The sequence below is a fragment of the Colobus angolensis genome, unplaced genomic scaffold (assembly GCF_000951035.1).
Source record: "Colobus angolensis palliatus isolate OR3802 unplaced genomic scaffold, Cang.pa_1.0 Scaffold389, whole genome shotgun sequence".
In the NCBI taxonomy this organism is placed as follows: domain Eukaryota; kingdom Metazoa; phylum Chordata; class Mammalia; order Primates; family Cercopithecidae; genus Colobus; species Colobus angolensis.
Genome location: NW_012117254.1, coordinates 326,084 through 349,481, shown reverse-complemented (window position 1 = coordinate 349,481; position 23,398 = coordinate 326,084). Strand labels below are relative to the sequence as shown.

The 23,398-nt window shown below is 37.9% G+C and overlaps 1 protein-coding gene across 1 annotated transcript in view; it reads left to right on the top strand.

Moving 5' to 3' along the window:
- The window catches only part of PASD1 (PAS domain containing 1), a 100,946-nt gene that overhangs the window by 12,194 nt on the left and 65,354 nt on the right, over nucleotides 1–23,398 (top strand). Inside the window, exons 2-3 of the mRNA XM_011954673.1 lie at nucleotides 17,332–17,387; nucleotides 22,922–23,010. Of these exons, the coding sequence (XP_011810063.1) occupies nucleotides 17,360–17,387; nucleotides 22,922–23,010 (117 nt within the window). The 5' untranslated portion in view covers nucleotides 17,332–17,359. The remainder of the gene's footprint in view (nucleotides 1–17,331; nucleotides 17,388–22,921; nucleotides 23,011–23,398) is intronic.

The window sequence follows — 23,398 nt, the reverse complement described above, 5'->3', positions numbered from 1 at the left end:
TCGAATAGCTGGATTACAAGTGCGTGTCACCACGCCCAGCTAATTTTTTGTATTTTTAGTAGAGATGGGGTTTCACCGTGTTAGCCAGGGTGGTCTCGATCTCCTGACCTCCTGATTCACCCACCTTGGCCTCCCAAAGTGCTGGGATTACAGGCATGAGCCACCACACCTGCCCCCCCCACCTTTTTTTGAGACAAAGTCTCACTCTGTCACGCAGGCTGGAGTCAGTGAGTGGCACAATCATGGCTCCCTGCAGCCTTGACCTCCTGGGCTCAAGTGATCCTCCTGCCTCAGCCTCCTGAGTAGCTGGGACTACAGACCTGTACCACAATGCCTGGCCTGTCTTTGGATCTTGAGTGCATCTAAGAGTATCAGCCTTGGTTCAGTGTCATGGTCCACTCGGATATGACAGTAACAAACACCCAAAGGGGCTTTAGGAGAGCTCCAGCTGGGAGAGAGGTATAGCAGGGGCCTAGAACTCAAATACTGGAGGGGGAAGGAATGAGGAAGAAACAAGGATGGGATGCACTTCAAGATTCTTACCTCCTCCGAAGCCTAAAGTGCTGCTGCACTTCAGCCTTGATACTGTCTAGAGGTTTGAAGTACACTGGACTGTCACTCCTTGTATACACCAGGAATTCTCAAATATTCAAATCCCGTGTCTTAGCAATCACTGTCAAGGGACCGAGCTCTCAACATGATGGAAACCAAACTCTCCTATTTTTTTTTTTTTAAATGAACGACACTGATGTGTTTACAGACACTTTGTCACCATATTTATGATTTTTTTGTGAGTTTCAAGAGCATGATCAATTGCCAAAATGTTATTGGACATAAATATAATTGCTTCAGAACATCAGAGTAATTTGTTGAGAGGCAAGGGAACCAGAATTGGGAGAAATGTGAGATGTTGGTGCTTATTCCTAGTGAGCTGAAGGTCACAGATGGAAATTGGGGGTGGGTGTAAGGAGGGTGGTCAGGAAACAACACGTGACACTTGCAGATGGGCAAGAGTGTTGAAAAAGGGCCAATGCTAAGTAATGAAAAGGCAGTGCACTACAGCGAGTGAATGCTCAGGCACTGCCATGAACTCTCAAGATGGTCTTAGGAAAGTTAGCAAAAATATTTGGAACCCATTTTCCTCATGTGTAAAATGGGGAAGATCATGCCTGGGATGTAGTTTAAGTGTTTAATAAATATTATTTAATGTTATTACTATTTTTAATTTTTCTAAAATCTTATACTTTTCTACCGCTATAAATCTAAATTCACATGAGCCCCATTCCAAGTGAGGTTTATTGCTTAAATATAAAAGTAACATAAGGGGATGGTTTCATCTTCAAGGAACTCTTGTAACAAGGGACCTGAGGACAGATTCCCTGTCAAGTCCCAGCGTAGTTTTTTTTGTGATTTTGAAGACGAATGAGAGTACCATACTCTTCATAATTAATTTAAAAATTGGCAATATTTTTCAGTTCTACCTGTCTTTTAGATTTCACAGACTGTTTTAATCTTGACAAAATCCTTTCTAATTGTGGAGTTATAATGATTGACTTGAATGCCTCTCCTTATTGACTGTGGACTTTGTGAGGACAGAGACTGTGGCATCTTCATCTCTGGATTCTCACACTTGGTATTGCTAAGGCTGGCTCAGAGTAGGCACTTCGTGAATGTATTGGGAATAAATACAGTACTTCAGCTTTTCAACTTAAGGTGCTTTCATGTGTCCCAGTCCTAGAAGAATTCAGGCTAAGTCTAAGGGAAATCAAAAGAAGATGTAAAAGAGATAAAAATTTACTGATATTTCTATTAGTTCTCAGCTAAATTTTTATAAGATGTCAATCTGGAGAAGAGTATGAATTTAATGGATTAATAGAACATCAAGGTTGGTATATAGGCACATTCCTAGTGAGCAGGTCACAAATGGATGGAAATTGTGACATAGCTAGAAATGTAGGGACCATTAACAATAACTTTGGAATTCCCCTCTGAATCCCACAGTAGACCACTCTCATTGGGAAGTGAAGGCTAGCCTTTGAAATAGAGATCAAAGAAATCAATCAGGGAAAGACAGCACCAGACAATACATCCAGAAGAAAAGCAGAAGCTTTTCTTTTCTTCGTATCAGGGGGGTTTATTGCTTCCTATACAGATTGATTTCTGTGTTTAATATTAGGATATGCTTTGGGAATAATGAAGAACATTAAGTTTTACAGGATGATTGAATTCCACTTAAAATCTTACAATTCGTGTTTGTCACCTGGGTATCTATAGGTCTTATTCACTAGGTTTTATTGTCCAGCTACTGCAACTAGCCGTGATAATATGTACATTTGAGTAACAGACTTCAGATTAATTTTCCTTTTCCAGGAAGTGAAGTCCTGCAAGGATGTCTTGTTGTTTTACTGGAAATCAAAGTGATAATGAACTTCCCTTTGCCTATTGGGGGTGGAGTTAGCCCTGGACAGTTATAGATAGTGTGAAACAGCCCTTTAACCACTAGATGCAAGAAACTTGGAATCGATTTGTCTGGTAAATGCTTCCACAGTCTATTACCCGTTCTCTAACCCTTTGAAACGTCTTTAGACATGATGAGGTTGGTAAACATCACACAGAATTCACTATGGAAGTTAAATATGCTGGATTTCTCTGGAATTATTTATTCTGTAAAATCCTAGGACTCCTAGTGACCCCATCTCTTTAATTTTCGTATTCTAAATTCTCATTTCCTCTCTTTTATCATCTCATTGTATAGGACCATGTTCTGTCACTGCACTTTGCAAAGTGGAGGGTGAGCTGTTACGGTAACATAGTTTGCACCAAGTTATCTATATCATCTTTTGTACTTATATACATTTAATTTGATTGAACAAATACCCAATGCTTTGTGTCTATGGTGCACAGTTCTAGATGTTTTAGGATATAGAAAGTGGAATAAGCCTTCCTTGTCCTGAGGAAGCTTACATTCTAGTGGAAGAATAAGAAAAATGCACATAAAGGGTTTGGAAAAGAGGTCTTCAAAGGAAAGACTTAGGGGTAATCCGGGAAGACTTCTTGGAAACAGTAGCATAGGTATATAAGGAAATCCAGTGTACTTTTTAACCCTTATACCAGACTCTCTGGATTCAAATCTTTGATTTACTACTTACTAGCTGGTTGATCTTGGGCTACCTTTCTGTGACTCAGTTTTTTCATCTGTAAAGTGAAGACAACATCAGATCATATCTCAAAGAGATGTGACAAATAAATTACTTGCTACAGAGGGCTTCAAGCAGGAACTTTCCAGTAGTCTGGGATAATGGGGGACCCAGGGGAGGACTTTAAGTGGAAGGACAGATCAAGTCAGTGTGTAAGATCATATTGGCCGCTGGTTGAGGATGGACTAGAGGGGGCAAGAATGGAGACCATGGAGGAAAAGGTGGTTGCAGGAATTGAGGTGAAAGGGCCTGAGCTTGAGGCCTGGCATTGAGGATTGGTAGGAGCAGGCAAGTGTGAGCAATAGTACAAAGATGGGATCCAAGGACAGGCTATGGATGCTGGTCAGATGGGCCCAAACCAGGGCAGAGAAGGAAGAGATGTTATGAAAATTGACTTGGCAACCATCATTTGCAGGAATAGATTGATGATATTCGTGCTTGAGAATTTTGTCATATAACTGGAATTTTCTCTGCTAATATCTAGGTAAATATGAATACCTGGCTTTCTACTCCTTTCAGAAGATTGTTATACAATAAATGTAGAAATTTAATTCTACTGAATTTCTGTTGTTTCAACTAAGGAAGGGGAATGTTGCATTCTGTTGATAAATAAGGAAGGGAAAGTAACAAACATTTAATCACCTGCCTGATACTGATCAGCAGAATTCTTATACGGCCTAGGGATTCTGGAGGAAAGGGTTGTGGGAAGGGCAGTCAGTTTGACCATGGAAGAGGAAGCAGATTGCTTTGGGGCTTCATGTACAACCCAGGAAAATGCTACATCTCTCAGATGTAGAAGACTGCATCTGAGAGAGTAGCTAGAGAGCTTTCCCGGGCTAGAGTGAATGTGAAGGCTGTTACGAAAGCTTAGGTGGTGTTGTCCGGAGAATGTAGTGGTTATAAACTGAATTCTAAAGTGTCCCACTTATTCAGATACTCACTTTCACTTTCTAAACTCCAAAATAGTTTAGAGAGCTTTTAGGGTAATCACTGCAGAGTTGAGTAAGAGAGAAAGAAAGTGGGTAGTGTAGCAAGACAGGGAAAGATCACTTTCCTTGAGAATTGAAAAGCACTACAGAGGAGATGGTGAAGCAAATGTTTACAGACTGATTTTCCAGTGCTGTCAGGTACTAGCTATGTAACTTCAGACAAGCTACTTAAACTCTGAGTCTCAGTACCCTCATGTGGGAAATGGGAGTAATAGCACCTATCGAACAGGGCTGTTGTGAGAATTAAATGGTGACTTGTGAAATACACAGGACCTAGTATGTATGTAGTAGTCTCAGTAAATGTTGGCTATTATGGCTCTACCTCTGCTGCCACTGCCCTGCTTCAAGGCCCCAACCTCTCCCAGCTGAACTCCTTGGGTCTTCTAACTTAAGTGCTTCTCAAAGGTTAGCATGTATAAGCATGGCTTAGAGAACTTGATGCTATGATGATTCTGATTCTACATGTCTGGGGCAGCCCTAGAACTTGCCATCTTCTGTGAAGCTTCTATTTCAGTGTTGATTACTCCCTTGCCCCTTGCCCTGAATCAGTGGATTTATATAGGTGCCAGTCTTCCCCACAAACCTGTGTACTGCCAGGTTGTGGCAGGGACAGGGGTTGAATTGCTGAGATTTCAGAACTGGCAGGAGCACAGAAGAGTTTTATGGATTCAATTGGAATAAGACTAGGATTAATCGTTTAATGGATTGCTGATCTGTTTTAGAGTCTGCAGAAATTTTTGCTGGACCATCTAGAAACTTGAAATATTCTGCCGGAATGTTCAGGGATGCAAGAAATCTTCTGTTTCTTTAGTATTCCTTACTGTCTTAGACTAAGAGAACATGGCATACGAATTCCCAAAAGAGGGAAATCAGTAAGAAATACCCTTTTAAATCTGACTTTGTTTCTTTACAGATCTGGGTTTGCCTCTTTTTTTTTTTGTATCTATCTTTTAGGAACAGGATTAGCTGGGTGGGAGGAGGTATTCAGCAAACTTTGGCTGACCATTTGCATTTTTCCAGGGAGGACTCAGCAATCCCTCATTCATTTATTCATCCACCAAACATTTATTCAACATGGGTTTTCTACCAGGAACAGTTTAGGGTGCTAGGAATACAATAAGTGACAAAATTGGCCTGACCCTTTTCTCAGAAGGGGCCACAAAATATGCACCTGTGCTTAGAAGGCACCTCAGCTTTGGTCTAGGAAAGAGTGAGCATTTTACCCATGCAGGTATGTGTGTATGTGTGTGTGCATGCTTCCGTGGAATTGAGTTCATTTTCTTCATTGCTTGGATTCCCTCACAACGTTGCCCAGGCCAGGATCTATGCTTGTGCAGTAAGAGCTTACTGAAAGAACTAAGGTTAGAGAAAAGCACAGCCAGTCAGTAGGGATACCTCAGAAAAACCAGGACACCTGATTCTGTTCCTGGGTCTCTTTTGAAGCATGACTTTGCCACTTGCCTTTCCTGGCATATTCATTGTTGTGTATGGCATGTATATTACATAATCCAGTGTAGATTAATTTACATTCTTGATTTTATCCGTTGGAAAGTTATGTTCCCTTAAGATGGATGAGTAACTGATAAAATATTGTCTTATGAGTTGTAATTTTTGAAGGAATTTTGATTGAAAATAAATTGGAAATTTCCACTGACTTGGTTGATATATTTATATCATACACATTTAACATCATTACTATCTACTTGAGAATTGTAAATATTTCATTCTTTCTCACTGATTAAATGCCTTTAATAAACCTTATATGAGAAGATGACTTCACTCAAGTTGATGAAATCTGCCATAATGCATTTTCCCCTATAAACTTAAAACAAATTCCTGGAACCGTATTGAGATTTGAAAGACCACTTTCCTTTGCTTGAGCAATTGTTTATAAAGAGTGTGTATGTGTTTCTCTATATATAAAGACAGAGTTGATCCCTGATAGTGCACAGCAAGTTTTATAACTACAAATATATGATGTGATTATCTTCCACAATAACGTTTTAAATACTTTGAGGTTTTTACTTTAAAATAAACAAATATTGTAACCAAAGTAACATCCAAAGATGTATTAGTCTCTGCATTCTGCTTTTCTTCTGACCTTCTCTGGTTTTCTTTAAAATTCCATGTAAACATTTTAAATGATGTTTACATGAGCCAAACACTTTCTGGCCATTACTGCACCGTGAGGCCACAGAGTTTTCCTTCTCTCTGTCAGTCTGGCTAAGCTGACTGACAGACTGGGTGAGGGAGTTCAGACTGATCTGCAGAGCACATTTCTGGGTACTGCTGAAATAGTACTCATTCTGACAAATCACTGATTAGGCCTGCCAGGAACTACCTGTGACTTAGGCAAGCCCACAGAGAGGGCAGTTATTCCTGGGTTTTAGAGCACTAACTAGTTAACTTTAACCTCTTCAGATGTGGAAGAGAGAGGATATGTTTTCTCTTTGTGTTGTTGGGGACAATGTCACTTCTGTGCAGATCATTACCACTACAGAGTTATTCTCTTCTACCACATGTTGCACATTACGAGGACATACATTAGGTGCCGTGATACCCTGACTCTGCACCCAGACCTGAGACAGCATTTATTCATGACATATTAGACTTACCTGGCAGGCCCACTGCATGGAGATTGGTCTCCACACAATTCTCTCATTGTTGCAACAACAGGTGATGTGAAGAAACCTCTCTGTGTTGCCAAATTTTTGCCATCACTGACCCCTCTGAGAAGATTGCATCCTTGTCACAGTCTTTTAGATTTTATACTGCTATTAACAATTTCTAATTAAAGCCATAATTTATTGGGTGGTTGCTATGAGTCAGTCATAGTGCTAGCCACTTTATATACATTAACTTAATTCTCATTAAAACCTTGGCATGTAGGTATTATAACCCCCATTTTAAAATTGAGATAATTGAGACTCATAGAAGTTAAGGACCAAAGGTCACACATCTATAAACAGGTAGAGAGTTGGGATTTAAACCCAGATCCGATTGATTCCAGAGCCCAGTCTCTTCAGTCTTCAACACTAGCGTCTACATTATTTTTGAGAGTAGTTTCTTAATTCTGAATGACACACATACTAAATGTAACAAACTTTAAAAATATAAAAAAAATTTACTTGCTCATTGTTGTATCACTAAAGGACACCTTGTGAATGCTTTGCTTTTATTTCTCGTTCTGTTTTCTACACAATATTTCATTTGATCATTTGCTTAACATGATTGGGTTCATATGGCGCATACAATCCTGTAACCTTTTTCAGACAACATTATAATAAGTATTTTTCATAATACAGATTCTCTGCAAACATGCTTTTCACTAGCCTCTGCATTGATTACAAAACATGAAAAATCTACTGGGGAGTGTCACAAATGAGATACTCCATGAAATAAGAAATGTAATCTGGGGCAGGAGGATAAAGGGAGCTTGGACTCCTAGTCCTGGGCAAATGTTACTCTACTTGAAAATGAAGAATGCCACAAATATAGACATTTCACATGGAACCGCATTAAAATTCAACTTTAAAAGGCAGAGCAGGCAAAGATGGATGAGTACAAGTATTTATCTGAATTTGTGAAGGATTTGTTGGAAAGGACATCACCCCTGAGATATGTAAGTAAACTTATGAATTACAGTGCTTTAGTCTTTATTCTAAAACTCTTTCCTAGTCCCCTAGGTTTGCATTCAGAAAGTCATGATCTTGCAATTCTTGCTCCTCAGCCTGGTTGCTCTCCTTCCACAGCTGTCAGGTGTAGTAAAAGTCTGGCATTATAAAGTAGTCCGTGGATGGTGGAAGGTTTAATACTTTGAACCTAACCCCATAGTAAATGGGTCCTGGACTCATTTTCAGGACACGTTCCACTTTCACTTTTTATTTTTATTTTTACTTTTATTTGAGATGGTCTCACTCTGTCACCCAGGCTGGAGTGCAGTGGTGCCATGTCATCTTACTGCAGCCTCCACCTCCCAGGCTCAAGCGATCCTCTCACCTCAGCCTCCACAGTAGCTGGGTCTACAGGTGCGCACCATCATGCCCAGCTTATTTCTCATATTTTCACCATATTGCCCAGGCTGGTCTTGAACTCCTGGGCTCAAGCTATCCTCCTGCCTTAACCTCCCAAAGTGCCAGGATTACAGGTGTGAGCCACTGTACCCAACCAGGACATGCTTCACTTTGATTCTAATTCAGGATTACAACTTTAGTGTCATTTAGTCCTGAACTATTTGTTCTGGGAGATATGGCACATGACATGTATGTCATATGGGTCCCAGATAGAACTCCTGCAGCATGTTTCAGGAACATTATCTCCAGGAGCCCAGGTTTTGATCAGCAAGTTGCTTGTCTCTAGAAAAGGTTGGTATTGCTGTGGAGCTTGAGCCGGAAGTCTGATATTTGGGTCCTGGAAGTTTTGAGACTGAGAGAGTTAGACTGAGGATTCTTTTGACTGTGGACATTATCCCAATTAGACACTGATAAATCTATATTATCATAGTAGTCATGCCGGAAAGTATATATCTAAGTGATTCTCAACCACAGAGAACCAATGATGAATTAAATCCACCTATTCAGTGTGTTTTCTTTTAAACTATAACAAATATCTATGTGTGTATAGACGTGTGTGTACACACACATCTATCATATGTTTTTCCAGAAAATTAAAAATGGATGAGAACAACACTCCCTCCCCCAGCTCTTAGAAGAAATGTTTGCAAGTGTGACCCTCTTGACCTTTATATTATACTTCAGTAATACAATTTGATGGGATTTTAGATTATTTCCTATTGATTTTGGAAAAATGTACTTATGTAAACTGCTTTTTCCAACCAATGAATTATTATTTTGTATAGGAGGGCTGACTATCCTTGGCCTGAGAGCTTTTAATTAGCCTTACTCTTTTTCAGTCTTTCCATGTTCTTTCACCGACATAAGTTTCTGAATCTGTTGTTTTAGAATGAATTACTGAGTGGAGAAGGTACAAAGTCCATTAGCAGTTAGGTGTTTGAGCCTACCTTGTCCAGTAGGTAAGGAGAGTGGTCAGTTGTTTATCTGTGTATTTTGAGTGTGTGCTCTGTGTGAAGCTGTGTGCTGCTGGAGGTATCAAAGATAGGCAAAGCATGGCTTCTGTCTTCAAAGAACTTGTAAACAAATTTTGTTGCCCCAAAACACAAAAAAGGCTGTATTAAACACACACACACACACACACACACACACACACACTCTCTCTTTCTCTCTCTCTCTCTCTCTCTCTCTGTGTCTCTCTTTTCTCTCTCTCTCCATGGTAAAACTTCAAAATTTTAATGCCTCTTTTATCATAAATCAAATTTCAATTTATGCATGGATCTGTTCCTATGTTGTCTCTTCTCTACTACGTGTATGTGTTTCACCATTATTCATTAGCCTAAATACTGTAGCTTTATAATAAACTTTGATGTCTAGTAGGCACACCCTTTATATTGCTGTTGTTCTTCAAAGTTATCATAGATATTTTGGCCCTTTACTTTCCACAGGAATTTTGTAATTAACTTGTGAAGTTACATAGAAAAACAAAGCAAAACAAAACAAAAATCTTACTGGTTTGATCAGAATTATGTTAATTTGTACATTAGTTGGGAAGATCTCATAAATTGATGATATTGAGACATCCCTTACACAGACTTGGCATTGTCACTGCATTTATTTATTTTATATGATTCAATAAAGCCCTATTATTTCCAGTGTAGTATTTCTGTGCATTTTTGTTAAATTAGCTACTAAGCACTGTATAGTTTCCTTCCTATATGAAGAAACCTATAAATGTTATTTAAGAACATGAAAAACGGGTTTGAATAATTGTAGAGAACTTTTCTTGATGGAAATATATACTGTGAAGACGTATAATGTAATTTTAATAAATTACAGTTAGATTATTGAAGTTTTTGGAATTTAAAATTAATTTTTATAGTAAATCATTTTGAAATATTTTCCAATTTTCTTTGGGATTTCTTCTTTGACCCACAGATTGTTTAGAAGTATGGCATTTAATTTCCAAATATTTGAGGGGTTTCCAGATATTTGTTTGTTTAGTATTGATTACTAACTTAATCTTGTTGTGGTCAGAGAACAAAATCTGTGTGATTTTAATGCTTTAAATTTATTGAAACTGTAGATATTGAATCTTACTGAATGTTCCATATACAGTGGAAGATAATGTACATCCCATAGCTGCCTGGATGTGGTGTTCTGTGAATATTTTTGCTGGTAATGTTAAGTCTTCAATATCCTTACTTATTTTCTCTTTATTTATTCTATTGATTACTAAGGGGAGTTTTTAAATTACCAACTCTTAATTGCGGATTTATGTATTTCTTCTTTCATTTCTGTCCGTTTTTACTTCACTGTCAAGCTTTGTAATTAGAGGTAAACATATTTAGGGTTGTTAAATTTTCTTGATTGACTTCCTTTATCATTATGAAATATCCCTCCTTTTCCCTAGTGATATATTTATCCTAGAGTCTACTTTGTGTAATGTTAATACAGTCACCCAAATCTTTTATTATTAGGGCTGAGTGGTATATGTGTTTTTATCCCACTTTTTTGCAGTTATTTAAATTTATTATTTTATTTTATTTTTTTAAATTTTATTATTATACTTTAAGTTCTAGGGTACATGTGCACAACATGCAGGTTTGATACATAGGTATACATGTGTCATATTGGTGTGCTGCACCCGTCAACTCGTCATTTACATTAGGTATTTCTCCTAATGCTATCCCTCCCCCCTCCCCCCACCCCACAACAGGCCCCGGTGTGTGATGTTCCCCACCCTGTGTCCAAGTGATCTCATTGTTCAATTCCCACCTATGAGTGAGAACATGCAGTGTTTGGTTTTCTGTCCTTGTGATAGTTTGCTGAGAATGATGGTTTCCAGCTTCATCCATGTCCCTGCAAAGGACATGAACTCATCCTTTTTTATGGCTGCGTAGTATTCCATGGTGTATATGTGCCACATTTGCTTTATCCAGTCTATCATTGATTTGGGTTGGTTCTAAGTCTTTGCTATTGTGAATATGCCGCAATAAACATACGTATGCATGTGTCTTTATAGTAGTATGATTTACAATCCTTTGGGTATATACCCAATAATGGGATGGCTGGGTCAAATGGTATTTCTAGTTCTAGATCCTTGAGGAATCATCACACTGTCTCCCACAATGGCTAATCCTACTTTTAACCTGTGTCTTTATAAGTAAATTGAGTTTCTTATAGACTATACATATAGTTTGGTCTTGCTTTTTAAAAATCTAATCATCAATCCTAAACTACATTTGTGTGTTTAGTCCATTGATAGTTTATATTATTATGAGTACGGTTTGATTTAAGTCTACCATTTTACTATATGTTTTCTGTTTTTCCTATTTGATCACTGTTTCCATTGTCTTCTTTTTTCTGCTTCTTTTGGATTAAATGAGCTTTTAATTAGTATTCCATTTTATCTCTTTTTTGATTTATAATCTATATCTGTGCCTTTTATTTGTTGCTCTAAGCAGTTTGTCATATACATCTTTAATTTATTACAGTCTGCCCATGGATTAATATTGTGCCACTTCATGTATAATGTAAGAAGCTTACAACAGCAGATTTTTATTTTCCACCCTCTCATCCTTTGTGCTATTATTGTCACAGGTTTTATTTCAGCATATATTATAAACTCTAGAATATTTTGCTTTTACATCAATTATCTTTTAAAGAAATTAAAAAAGAGAAACATTCTTTTATATTTATGAACATACATATTCTTAAGAGCCAGTGATTTTCATTCCTTTGTGTAGATCTGAGATTCCACCTGGGATCATTTTCCTTCCACCTGAAGTACTTGCTTTAACATTTCTATTAAAGCTGGTATGCTTCTCATTGACTTATTTCAGATTTTGTTCACCTGAAAATACCTTTAGTTTTCTCAAAGGGTGTATTTTTGCTGGATGTAGAATTCTACGTTGATTTTCCAACTCCCCCTCCAAGCACTTTAAAGATGTTTCATTGTCTTTTGGTTTGAGTTGTTCTGATGGGAAGCCAGACAGAAAACATTATTTTTCCTCTGGTATTAAATGTATCTTTTATTTCTGTTTGCTTTTAAGATTTCTGTTTAAAATTGGTTTTCAGCAATTTCTTTTAGTTTTTCTTTGTGTTTATTTTACTGGAGTCACCAATATTCTTGGATATATAAGTTTATATTTTTCATCCAGTATGGCAAAAAAAATTGGTAATTATTTTTCCAAAAAATATGTTTGCCTCCCTCTTCTGGGAATCTAGTAACTTATATTTTAGATGGCCTGATACCATCCCACACTGAGAGAGACTCTGCTCATTTTCCTCTACACTGGCTAGATACAACTCAAATGTCTTCCACCTGTGCATGAACTGTGGTGGTTATTTAGTTTTGTATTCATACCATTTGTTCTCTCCCTGGTAGTTGATCTTGGACTGGTCTTGTAGAGTGTCACCTTGCAGGCCAGGCACGGTGGCTCACGCCTGTAATCCCAGCACTTTGGGAGGCTGAGGCTGGTGGATCACGAGGTCAGGAGATGGAGACCATCCTGGCTAACATGGTGAAACCCCGTCTCTACTAAAAATACGAAAAAAAGTAGCCGGGCGTTGTAGCAGGCACCTATAGTTCCAGCTACTCAGGAGGTTGAGGCAGGAGAATGGCATGAACCCGGAAGGCGGAGCTTGCAGTGAGCTGAGATTGTGCCACTGTACTCCAGCCCGGGTGACAGAGTGAGACTCCATCTCAAAAAACAAACCAACAAAAACAAACATGTATGCAGATTTCTAGAACTCTTTTTACCCCAGAGCTCCCTTCTTTCTGATACTCTGCTCCATAAATTGTAACCATCTTTCTTGGCTTTCTTAACTCTTATGTCTGTCTCCTAAAACTTAATGAGACCACTTTATTCTGCTTGAGATCCTTCTCCCTCAATCATGCTCTGGAAGTGCCCTCAGGTAGAAATCTGGGATTATTGTGGAGCTCTTCTCATTTTTGCTCTTATCTCAAAGATCACAGGCATGTGCTACCTCTTTCCAGTGTCTTAGAACAGGCGTTTCCTATAATTTGTCCAGTTTCCTAGTTGTTCATGGCAGGAGGGCTGTTCCCACATCAGTTATTCTAGTGATAAGCAACAATCCTGTCTTAGTCTGTTTTCTGTTGTTATAACAGAATACCTGAGACTGGGTAATTTATAAAGAAAAGAGGTTTATTTAACTCAAGATTCTGCAGGATGAGACGTTCAAGGGCGTGGTCCTAGCTTCTGGCAAGGAATTTTGCACTACATTACAACATGGCAGAGAAAGTTGAAGGGGAAGGGGACATGAGCAAAAAGTGAGGCAAGAAGGAGGAGGAACTTCAGCGTCTAACAACCCAGTCTCTCGGAAACTAATCCATTCCCCGAGAAGTAATCCTGTATCAGGAGAGTGAGAACTCACTACCAGGAGAATGGCACCAAGCCATTCATAACCCAAACCTTCTCACTAGGCTCCACCTTCCAGCACTGCCTCTTTTTAAGGATCAAATTTCAACATGAGTTTTGGTGGAGACAGGAAACCACAACCAAGCCATAGCAGACCTCTATAATTTTTGGTGCTATTGTATGTTTTAAAAATATTTTCTAATTTTGGTTGCTGGTATGTAGGAACAAATTCGTTTTTAAATATTAATCTTGTACACAGCAACCTTGCTGAACTATTTTATTTCTAATAGTTTGCAGAATTTCTTAGGTTTTCTCTGTAGATAATCAGAGTGTTCATGAATGCAGACAGTTTTATTTTTCCTTTCCAATAAATTATCCATTTTATTTACTTTTCTTGCCTTAAGGCATTGGTTAGCACTTTTAGCACTGTGTTAAGTGTTTTAGCAACCACTCTTTTTTTTCCTGAAACTAAAAAATTCCTTTAATGTTCTACCTTTACATAGGAGGTTTGTATGTTCTGGTTGATAAATTTTATCAGGTTAAGGAACTTCCTGTGTATTCCTAGTCTGTTAAGAATATTTTCAAAAATCGTATGTGTGTATTAAATTACATCAAATATATTTTTCTGAATCTACTGAGATGATCACATGCTTTTTCTCTTTTTATCTGGGATGTTGAATTACATATTTTTTCTAATGTGAAAGTATCCTGATATTTCTGGATTAACTCCACTTTCTTAATATCCTGCTGCTTTGGGTTTCTACAATTTATTTAGAATTTTTTCATATGGATCATAAACAAAACTGACATAAAGTTTCTCTTTTTGATGCTGCCTTTCTCTGGTTTGGTATGAAGAATATACTAGCATTATAAAATAGATTGGGTAGTTTCTCTTTTTATGTGTTTTCTAGCATAATTTGCATGAGATAGGAGATACCTATCAGTTCTCTAAATGTTTAGAAGCATCCGTTTGTGAAATCATCAGGTTTTGCTTAGATTTGTTTAGGTTATTTTCTGTGGATGGATTTTTCACTACCGAATTTATTTATTTAGATTTGTAGAGTTTATTCAGGTTTTTTTGTATCCTTAAATAGGTTTGGGTAAAATTCATTTTCCAAAGCAGTATCCCATTTTATCTCTGTTTCTCTGTTTTCAAATTTATGGGTATAGAGTTGATCATACTGCTTTTTACTATGTTGTATTTATAGTATGCCCTTTTATTCCAAAATGTGTCCTCTTCCATGTTTCTTGATTAATCTTGTATACCAATGCTTTATTTATTTCACTAGTTTTTATTTTAAGAAACCATTTTAAGATTTCTGTTCTATCTATCTTTATTTTTATTGCATTATTTTCTGGTCCTATTTAGTATTTTCTTACTTCTCCTTTCTTTAGCTTTACTTTTATTTTTAATTTTTTTTGTTTACTAATTTACTGATTTTTTGTTTGTTTGTTTTTTTGAGATGGAGTCTTACTCAGTCGCCTAGGCTGGAGTGCAGTCGTGTGATCTCGGCTCACTGTAATCTCCGCCTCCCAGGTTCAAGCAATTCTCCAGCCTCATCCTCCTGAGTAGCTGGAATTATAGGTGCTCACCACCACACCCGGCTAATTTTTGTATTTTACTAGAGAGAAGGTTTTACCATGTTGCCCAGGCTAGTCTTGAACTCCTGACCTCAGGTGATCTGCCCGCCTCAGCCTCCCAAAGTGCCGGGATTACAGGCGTGAGTCACTGAGCCCGGCCAACTTACTAATTTTGTTTACTAATTTGTTTACTAGTTTTTGTTTACTTTTTTTCCTAATAGGCATTTAAGACTAAATGCTTTGGTACTACTTTAGCTGCATTTTACTTTAATATATTTTTAACGTGGTATACTTGTAATATTTAGTTCTGAGTATTTTCTGCTTTTCAGAGCTATTTAGGAAGTTTCGTTATTTTGAATGTTCAAATCGATCAGGTTTTATATTATCTTTTTATTATTGATTTCTAATTTAATTGTATTTGGGCCAGAAAATACAGTCTATTTGATAATATTCTTTGGTATGTGTTGATCTTTTTTATGGCTTAGAATGGCTTAGCTGTTTTTGGTGCTTTGAAATTTCACTGTGATGTTTCTAGGTGTGGTTTTATTTTAATTTATCCAGATTGGGTCACATTTTCCATTCTGGAAAATTTAAAATTGTCTCCTTACTGCTCATCTACCCTTGCTATTATGCCTACCTGGAACCTCTCTTAGATATATACTGTGCCTTCCCATTTTGTCCTTCATATCTCATAACCTCTTGTTTCATATTTTCCAACACATTTTCTCCTACTGTATGGCAAGATTCCTCATAGCTCTGTTCCATTTATTAATTTCCTTATCTGATATTTCTAATACATTGTTCAACCCATCTTTTAAAAATTAATTTCATTGAATATATCTATTTATATAACTTCTAATTCATCTTTCTCCATAGCTATTTGAAGTTCTTGGGGGTTTCATACTGTTGGGGTGTGTGTGTGTCCCTTAGTTTGGGGATTGATTATTTCCTTACGTATTTTCTAATTTTGAATAGTGAGCTCATCTTCAACAGTGCCTTATCTGTGGAAATTCTGTGGAATCTGTCTTTAGAAAGTATCCCTCCAGAAGGGGTTTATCTTTGCCTTTTCTGGAACCCCAAGGTTGATTCAGTATGGTGTCTTTTCTCCTGCACCCAGAGAACATGCTGAGACAGACAAGCTTCCTGTTTACTTCTTTTGTTGGTGGGAGGATTTTTTTTTTTTTTTTTCAATGTAATGTTAGCCTCTGGGAGTCCTGGCTACATGTAGGGAGAGGTGGTGAGTTTTAATTCCACTTCTTTGTTTGGGTTATTTTTTATCCATTTTTTTTTTTCAATGTAATGTTAGCCTCTGGGAGTTCTGGCTATACATAGGGAGAGATGGTGAGTTTTAGTTTCACTTCCCTGTTCAGGTTATTTTTTATCTAGGAGAGCATTAACGCCAAGCACGGGTTCATATTTCGTGCTTAGTACCTTTCCAGTGTTTGACTCCCCAAACTTTTCCTTACTTAGAGAGCATTTAAAGGATGTTTGCTATATTTTAATCACTTTTTTGTAACACATATGTATTGGGATGCCATTGACATCTACCTTGAGGCTTTGGCCTTGAGGTGATGTGTGAGTCTAATTGTACAGCTCAAAGCAGAGGACTTCAGTGATTTCAAGGCCATTGTTTTATATACCAAGGATTTCTGTGAACAACAATAATGCAGATTTTTCTCTTTTGTGGCATGTACATGCTTGGCATGAAGCTTTCAAACTGCATCTGTCTTCATTTCCTTAAATTTTCTCAAAGTTAATGAAAGTTAAATGAATTTAAGGGTATGGAACTAAAACTACAAATACTTGTTTTTTGTTTTTTGATTAAGTGGTGTAACCACAGAATGTTTTTGTAACTTTTACAAATATATTCATTTGTAATGTTATTATCAAAAATATTCATTGGGGATTACACAATAAAGCAAGTCTTCAACATCTACATAACATATGAGAGTGTTATTGGTACTTAATGAAAGCCTATCTTTAAAAGAAGTAGGCATTCCTTGAGGGAAAAGTGTTACACAATTGAGAATTTTGATTATCCTTATTGCTTTACTGTGATTCACCACTAAAACTGATTTCTTAGTAAAATATTGCTTCACTTTGATTTCAGGAGTCTTCCTTACATCACTGAATAATGAATGAGGATGAGAGAGAGAAAGAGAAGAGGTATGCATTCATAACTGACTGACATTTCTGTCAAAGCCCTCTCCTTCATGCTCTGTTCCCATTTCACATCTAGCAAAATGTTACTTCCTCGGGGAAGCCTGATTCACTCAGAGAAATGTCGTTTCTCCAGTGTTGTTTTTTTTTTTTCATAACTCTCAGCACCAACTCTATTATAATACTTAGCACATTACCTATTTACCTGACAGCCCTCTTCCTCAAACTGTGTCCTCCATGCCTTGCACAGTGCCTGCCCAGAGCTGACTCTAATGGTTGTCAAATGACTGACAAGTATACAGTCCCTGATATTTTTAGAAGACTACTTTTGAGCCTTGGCTTGCCTACAGCTTAAATTCATTTGTGTTTGAGATGATAAATTAACTTATTTTTCCAGATCAAACTTCTAAAATAAATTCAAGTACACTGATCAAAAAGTTTTTGTCAAAAGTTTGCAGTATGATCTGTGGTCTTTAAAAGTAAAAAAAAAAAATCAAGTAGCATTTTATGATTCAGTTTTCTCTCTGAGAAGAGCATTGGCTTTGAGAGAGCCTCTTGTGTGATTATAGACCACTTAGAAAGAATTTAATTTTATCAGAAACACTCTTGCTAAAGGATGTAATAATATGTGGTGGAACAAAGACCCACCGTTAAATTCAAATTAATTTGGACTTATTTTATATAATTCTTAGGTCACTGTGCCAGGTACTGTGCGGGGCTTTGTTCTGGAAGAGACAAGGAGACAGATATGGTCCCTACCCTCAAGGGCCCCACAGCAAAGGGAGATGAAGTTGGCTTTCATTTCCTTATTTTAATAATGATTATTATTGTTGCGCTATGGGTAATCAAAGGACTGGATTTTTGCTCAAATATTGACATTAACTTCTCCCTTTCTCTCTTCTTACCTTCTATTGTTCCATCGTCTGATTTCCCCGCCCCACCCTTGCCATTAGTAACCCTGATTGGTTTTCTTTTTCTCAATTAGGGATGAATCTGATGAATTCGAAAAGGCAAAGAAGGCCAAATTAAATGCCGTCTTGACAAAACTCCACAAAATACTGCAAACTCATAGCTATCCTGTAAAAGGAGACAAACTGGAAACATCACAGAGCACCACTGTCCTTTCACAAAAGGACAAAGGTTTGATTTGTTCAGCCTCCACCATCATTATAGGTTTTCAATTAGCCACATTGAAAATTAGCTGTGGGTGGGACAACTTCGTCTCTCCCTTTACCTCAGACATTCGTTGGGAAGAATTAATGATTAGAGGAACTCTTGAAGTACCTTCTAATACACAGATAGTTTGTTTCTTTGCATTCACAAGTTTGTATATGGTTGACACTTAAAATGTGATTGAGATTCATGCAAAAGTGGGCCAAGGAAATGAAAATTAATAGAAGCATATGTGGGAAATAATGCAAATTTCTGTATCTTAATCACTTAAAGGTATGTGGTAAATGTTGCTGAGGGAAACATGGCCCCGAGCCTGTAAAATATTACCTACAATATTTTAAGGTTTAACTCAGTAGGTTCAACTCAAAACATCTGAGTAAGTCATGCCCATAAATATGTAATTATGCTGTAATAATCTCTTACTTTAAAATAATTTTTGACCCCATGATACCTCCAGGTATTGCCCTATTTCTGTGTTCTCCTCCTTCACAGAAAAACTTACTGAAATGATTTTATAGGCCCTGTCTCCACTGGCTCACGTCCCATTCTTTCTTCAACCCACTTCACTGAGGCTTTAGCTCCTACCATTCAACTACAACTACTTTTGTCAGGAATACCAGTGACCTTCACATTGCTGAATTATTTAGTTTAACTGTCCTCATCTTTCTTGACTTTTCCAAAACATTGGACATGTGACCACTCCCTCCTTTTTGAAACACTTTTCCCTCAGGTTCCGGGACAGCACAATCACCAACTTTCTTTCCTGGTTCATTGGCGTATTAGTCCACTTTCGCACTGCTGCTAAAGACATACCCAAGCCTGTGCAATTTACAAAAGAAAAAGGTTTAATTGGACTTACAGTTCCACATGGCTGGGGAAGCCTCACAATCATGAAGGAAGGGGAAAGGCACATGTTACATTGCAGCAGGCAAGAGAGAGAATGAGAGCCAAGCGAAATGGGTTTCCCGTTATGAAGCCATCAGCTCTCGTGAGATTTTTTCACCACCACGAGAACAATATGGGAGAAAGTGCACCAATGACTCAATTATCTCCCACCAGGTCCCTCCCACAAACGTGTGGGAATTATGGGAGTACAGTTCAAGATGATATTTTGGCAGGGACACAGAGCCAAACCATATGACTTGGCCACTCTTTATCTGTGATTTTTTACTTTTTCCTCCCCTTTCAACTTCTAAACATGGGTGTACCCATGGCTCAGTCCTTGGACTTTTTTCTCTTTTTTCTCTTTTATATTTACACAGTACTCATTTTCCAGGTTGCCTTATCTATTCCCTTGATTTGAAGTGTTATGTAGATATCAGTGACCTCCACTTTTAAAATCTATCTCCAGCCCTGAGCTCCTTCCCTGAGAATCATACTTATTATACAATCAGCAAAAGAGTTTTCTACGTGATGTCCTCAATTGCATATTAAATAGAAGGGTTAGCATGGCCATAAAGGAACTCTTGATACCCCTCCACTGCATTGCCTGTCTCATCCCCACCTCCAGTTCTCTTCATATCAGTAACTGGCAACCACCAGTCATTCCGCCAGCCGCACAAGCAGAAAGTTTAGAAGCCGTTCTTGTTTCCTCCACTTCATTCACCATCCTATCCAATTCCACTGCAATATTTTTTTGGCTTCTACCTATACAGTATGTTTCATATCTATACATTTCTCACCATTTGCGTAGCCTTGATGTACCACCCAAATCCAGGCCACCATCATCTTACTATTTTTTCTTTTTTAAATTGATCAATAAAAATTGTGTGGATTTATGGTATAGAACATGGTATTTTGATATATGTATACACTGTGGAATGGCTAAATCCAGCTAATTGATATATGCATTACCTCACATACTTACCTTTTTCCGATGAGACCACATCAAATCTACTCTCTTAGCAATTCTCAAGTGTACAATATATTGTTATTTACTGTAGTCACTATGATGTGTAATAGAACTTGAACTTATTCTAATAGAAATTTTGCATCCTTTGCCCAACATCTCCCCATTCCCTCATCTCATACTTTTGATGAAGGTTCATAGCTAGATTCTGCCTCTATCTTTACTACCCACTTCATTCTGTTTGCAACAAACAGCCATAGGGATCTTGTAAAAATCTACCATGTCACTCTCCTGCTTAAAAGCACTTCATGGGCTGGGCACGCTGGCTCAAGCCTGTTATCTCGGCACTTTGGGAGGCCGAGGCGGGTGGATCACCTGAACTCCTGAGGTCAGGAGTTCAAGACCAGCCTGGCCAACATGGTGAAACCCCATCTCTACTAAAAATACAAAAAATTAACTGGGTGTGATGGCAGGTACCTGTATTCCCCGCTACTTGAGAGGCTGAGGCAGGAGAATGGCTTGAACCCGGGAGGTGGAGGTTGCAGTGAGCTGAGATCGCGCCACTACACTGCAGCCTGGGAGACAGAGCGAGACTCCATCTCAGAATAATAATAATTAAAAGCATTTCATGTTTTACTCAGCATAAAATATAAACTTCTTACCATATACCCTACATGATCTGGCCCTTCCTATCTCTCAGGCTTTCCTACTGCTTTACCCCCTGGTCATCCCACTGTGGCCACTCTGGGATCCTTTCGTCTCTTCAAATAGGCAAAATGATTTCCTGCTTCATGTTGCACTTACTGCTTCATCTCCCTGAGATGATTTGGTCCCATATCTTCACACAGTCGCTTTCTTGTCTATCAAATCTTAGCTCAGATGTTACCTTCCTAGCACCTTCCTAGTAAGGCTTTTTTTGATCACCCGATCTTACCAATTATTGTACTTGCAGATACCTGAAACTGTCTGTTGTGTTGTCTGTGTGTTGATTATTTGTCTACGCTGCCCCATCAGTCTGTAAGATACAAAAGAACAGTCACCTTATTTTTCTTGTTTATGCTATATCCTGGACCTGTAAAGCAGAATATGACCCATAGCAGAAGCTCTGTAAACATTTGTTAAATAAATGAATAAAAGAGGTTCAGTTTAACAGGTATTAAATCCCTGCCATGACTTAAGTACCATGTTAGACATTGGGGATATGGTGAAGAATTGGATATGATGCACACCTTAGAGAATAAACAAAAACAAGTTCATGGGTAATAGTAAAGTAGAAAAGTCCTTTATGATTTATTTATAAAATACAGTGGTTATCCTTTCTTGGCAGTATATGAACTCCCTATCTTTTTTATTTCTTTGAATGAAGTATAGGAGGTGAAAGTTATTAGATGGAACTGGAAGGCAATGGAGAAATTTCTTCAGAAATTGACTGTGGAAGAGTATCATGGGTTGTTTCTTGAGTTTGAAGAGCTATGCCTAGAATTGAGTTTCCAAGCTGGGACAGTGGTCAGGATCACTGATCTTGAGGCATTTATGCAGTTGGCATGGTTTACTTTTCACGTTACTCCTATTTCACACCCAGTTACACACCCTATTTTCATTCCCTCATCAGTGAGGGCTCTAAAGTTCTCCTTATGCATGGCCTCCCTCTTACCCAACTCTACTTCTAGGAAAGAGTCAGAGACTCATGCCTGTCAAGAAAGCAGTAGCCACTGTCAACATTATCCTTGTCATACGATTTTATATTTTTAATAGAGATCAAAGTTGTATGCTGTGGGTCTCATTTTTCTGTGAGGAGAAGGAACTAATGTTTATTGACATGAAATATTAAAATCACTTGAGATTAGAGGGCTGTGTTAGTGAAGTCCCTTTGCTAGTGAAGTTAGTGGAGTAGGGTGGAGTTGGGGAGGTAGAGAGGGGCACATGTTGACAGCAAAGACTAAGCACAGGAGCAGAAACACACTTCTCATTGAGGAAACCAGAAAACCCTGAGGAATGTGATAGGAAGGATGGGGGAGAGGACAGTACCAGTAGCTTGGAAGAGATGAAAGATAAGGCTTGAAGATATTCTAGTTAAGGGACCTTGTGTAAAGCTTAAATAGATGAAACTAAAGAGTGGAATTTCATAATTTAGTCAGGACTAGGGGAGGACTTTGGGGGTCTGGATCTGCTTAGAGCCCCTTGACTTACCTGGCAGATTATGGATACTGGGTTTTGGTAGAACTCAAGAGGAAAAAAAGAACTAGAAGTTGAAAAATCATAAAAGTGTTGAACAGGTCATAATGTGTGTGGTAGACATTGAGTTGGATGATCTTCAAAGTCTTTTTCAATTCCAAACACTTCTGTGTTTGTGATCATTTATATACAATGAGTTAGCCAACATCAGATCCTTCATTAGCACTCAGCATTTTCTCATGAGTCTTTTCTATAAATTAAGTATAACTTTGAAAAATCTAATACCCATAGCTAATCATTTTAACGTGACACTGTTCTGTACTTTCTTCCTCTTTCTAAAAAGACACAGTCAATCCAAAAAGCTCTCAAAGGAAATTAAGTTGGATTCCATCTTTTCGTACCTATGATGACTTCAACCAAATGATGCTACAGGTAAGAGGGCTTTTGTTCTTTGATTACTTCATATGTTGAATACATGTAATAGAAGGCAAAGAATAGTGTTTGTCAAAGTGTGATTAGGAGATATTATGCATTAGAATCAACCAGGGAGCTTGATAATTTAAATCGTCCACATCAGAATCTCAAACCTGTTAGGTCCAGGAGTTTGCATTTCTCTCAAGCTCCCCGGATGCTTCCTATGCCAACTGAGTTTTGAGAAACACTGATTTTGAGTGACAACAAACACAAACAAATCTTTGCATAGGTTAGTGGCAAGTTAAGTGGTTATCTGGTAGACTCTTTCAACATAGATGGTTGTACTCTAATGAATTAGCCTTCAAGTAGTTGTTCCCCCCTCAAGAATGTAAGGTGTTTATAGTTT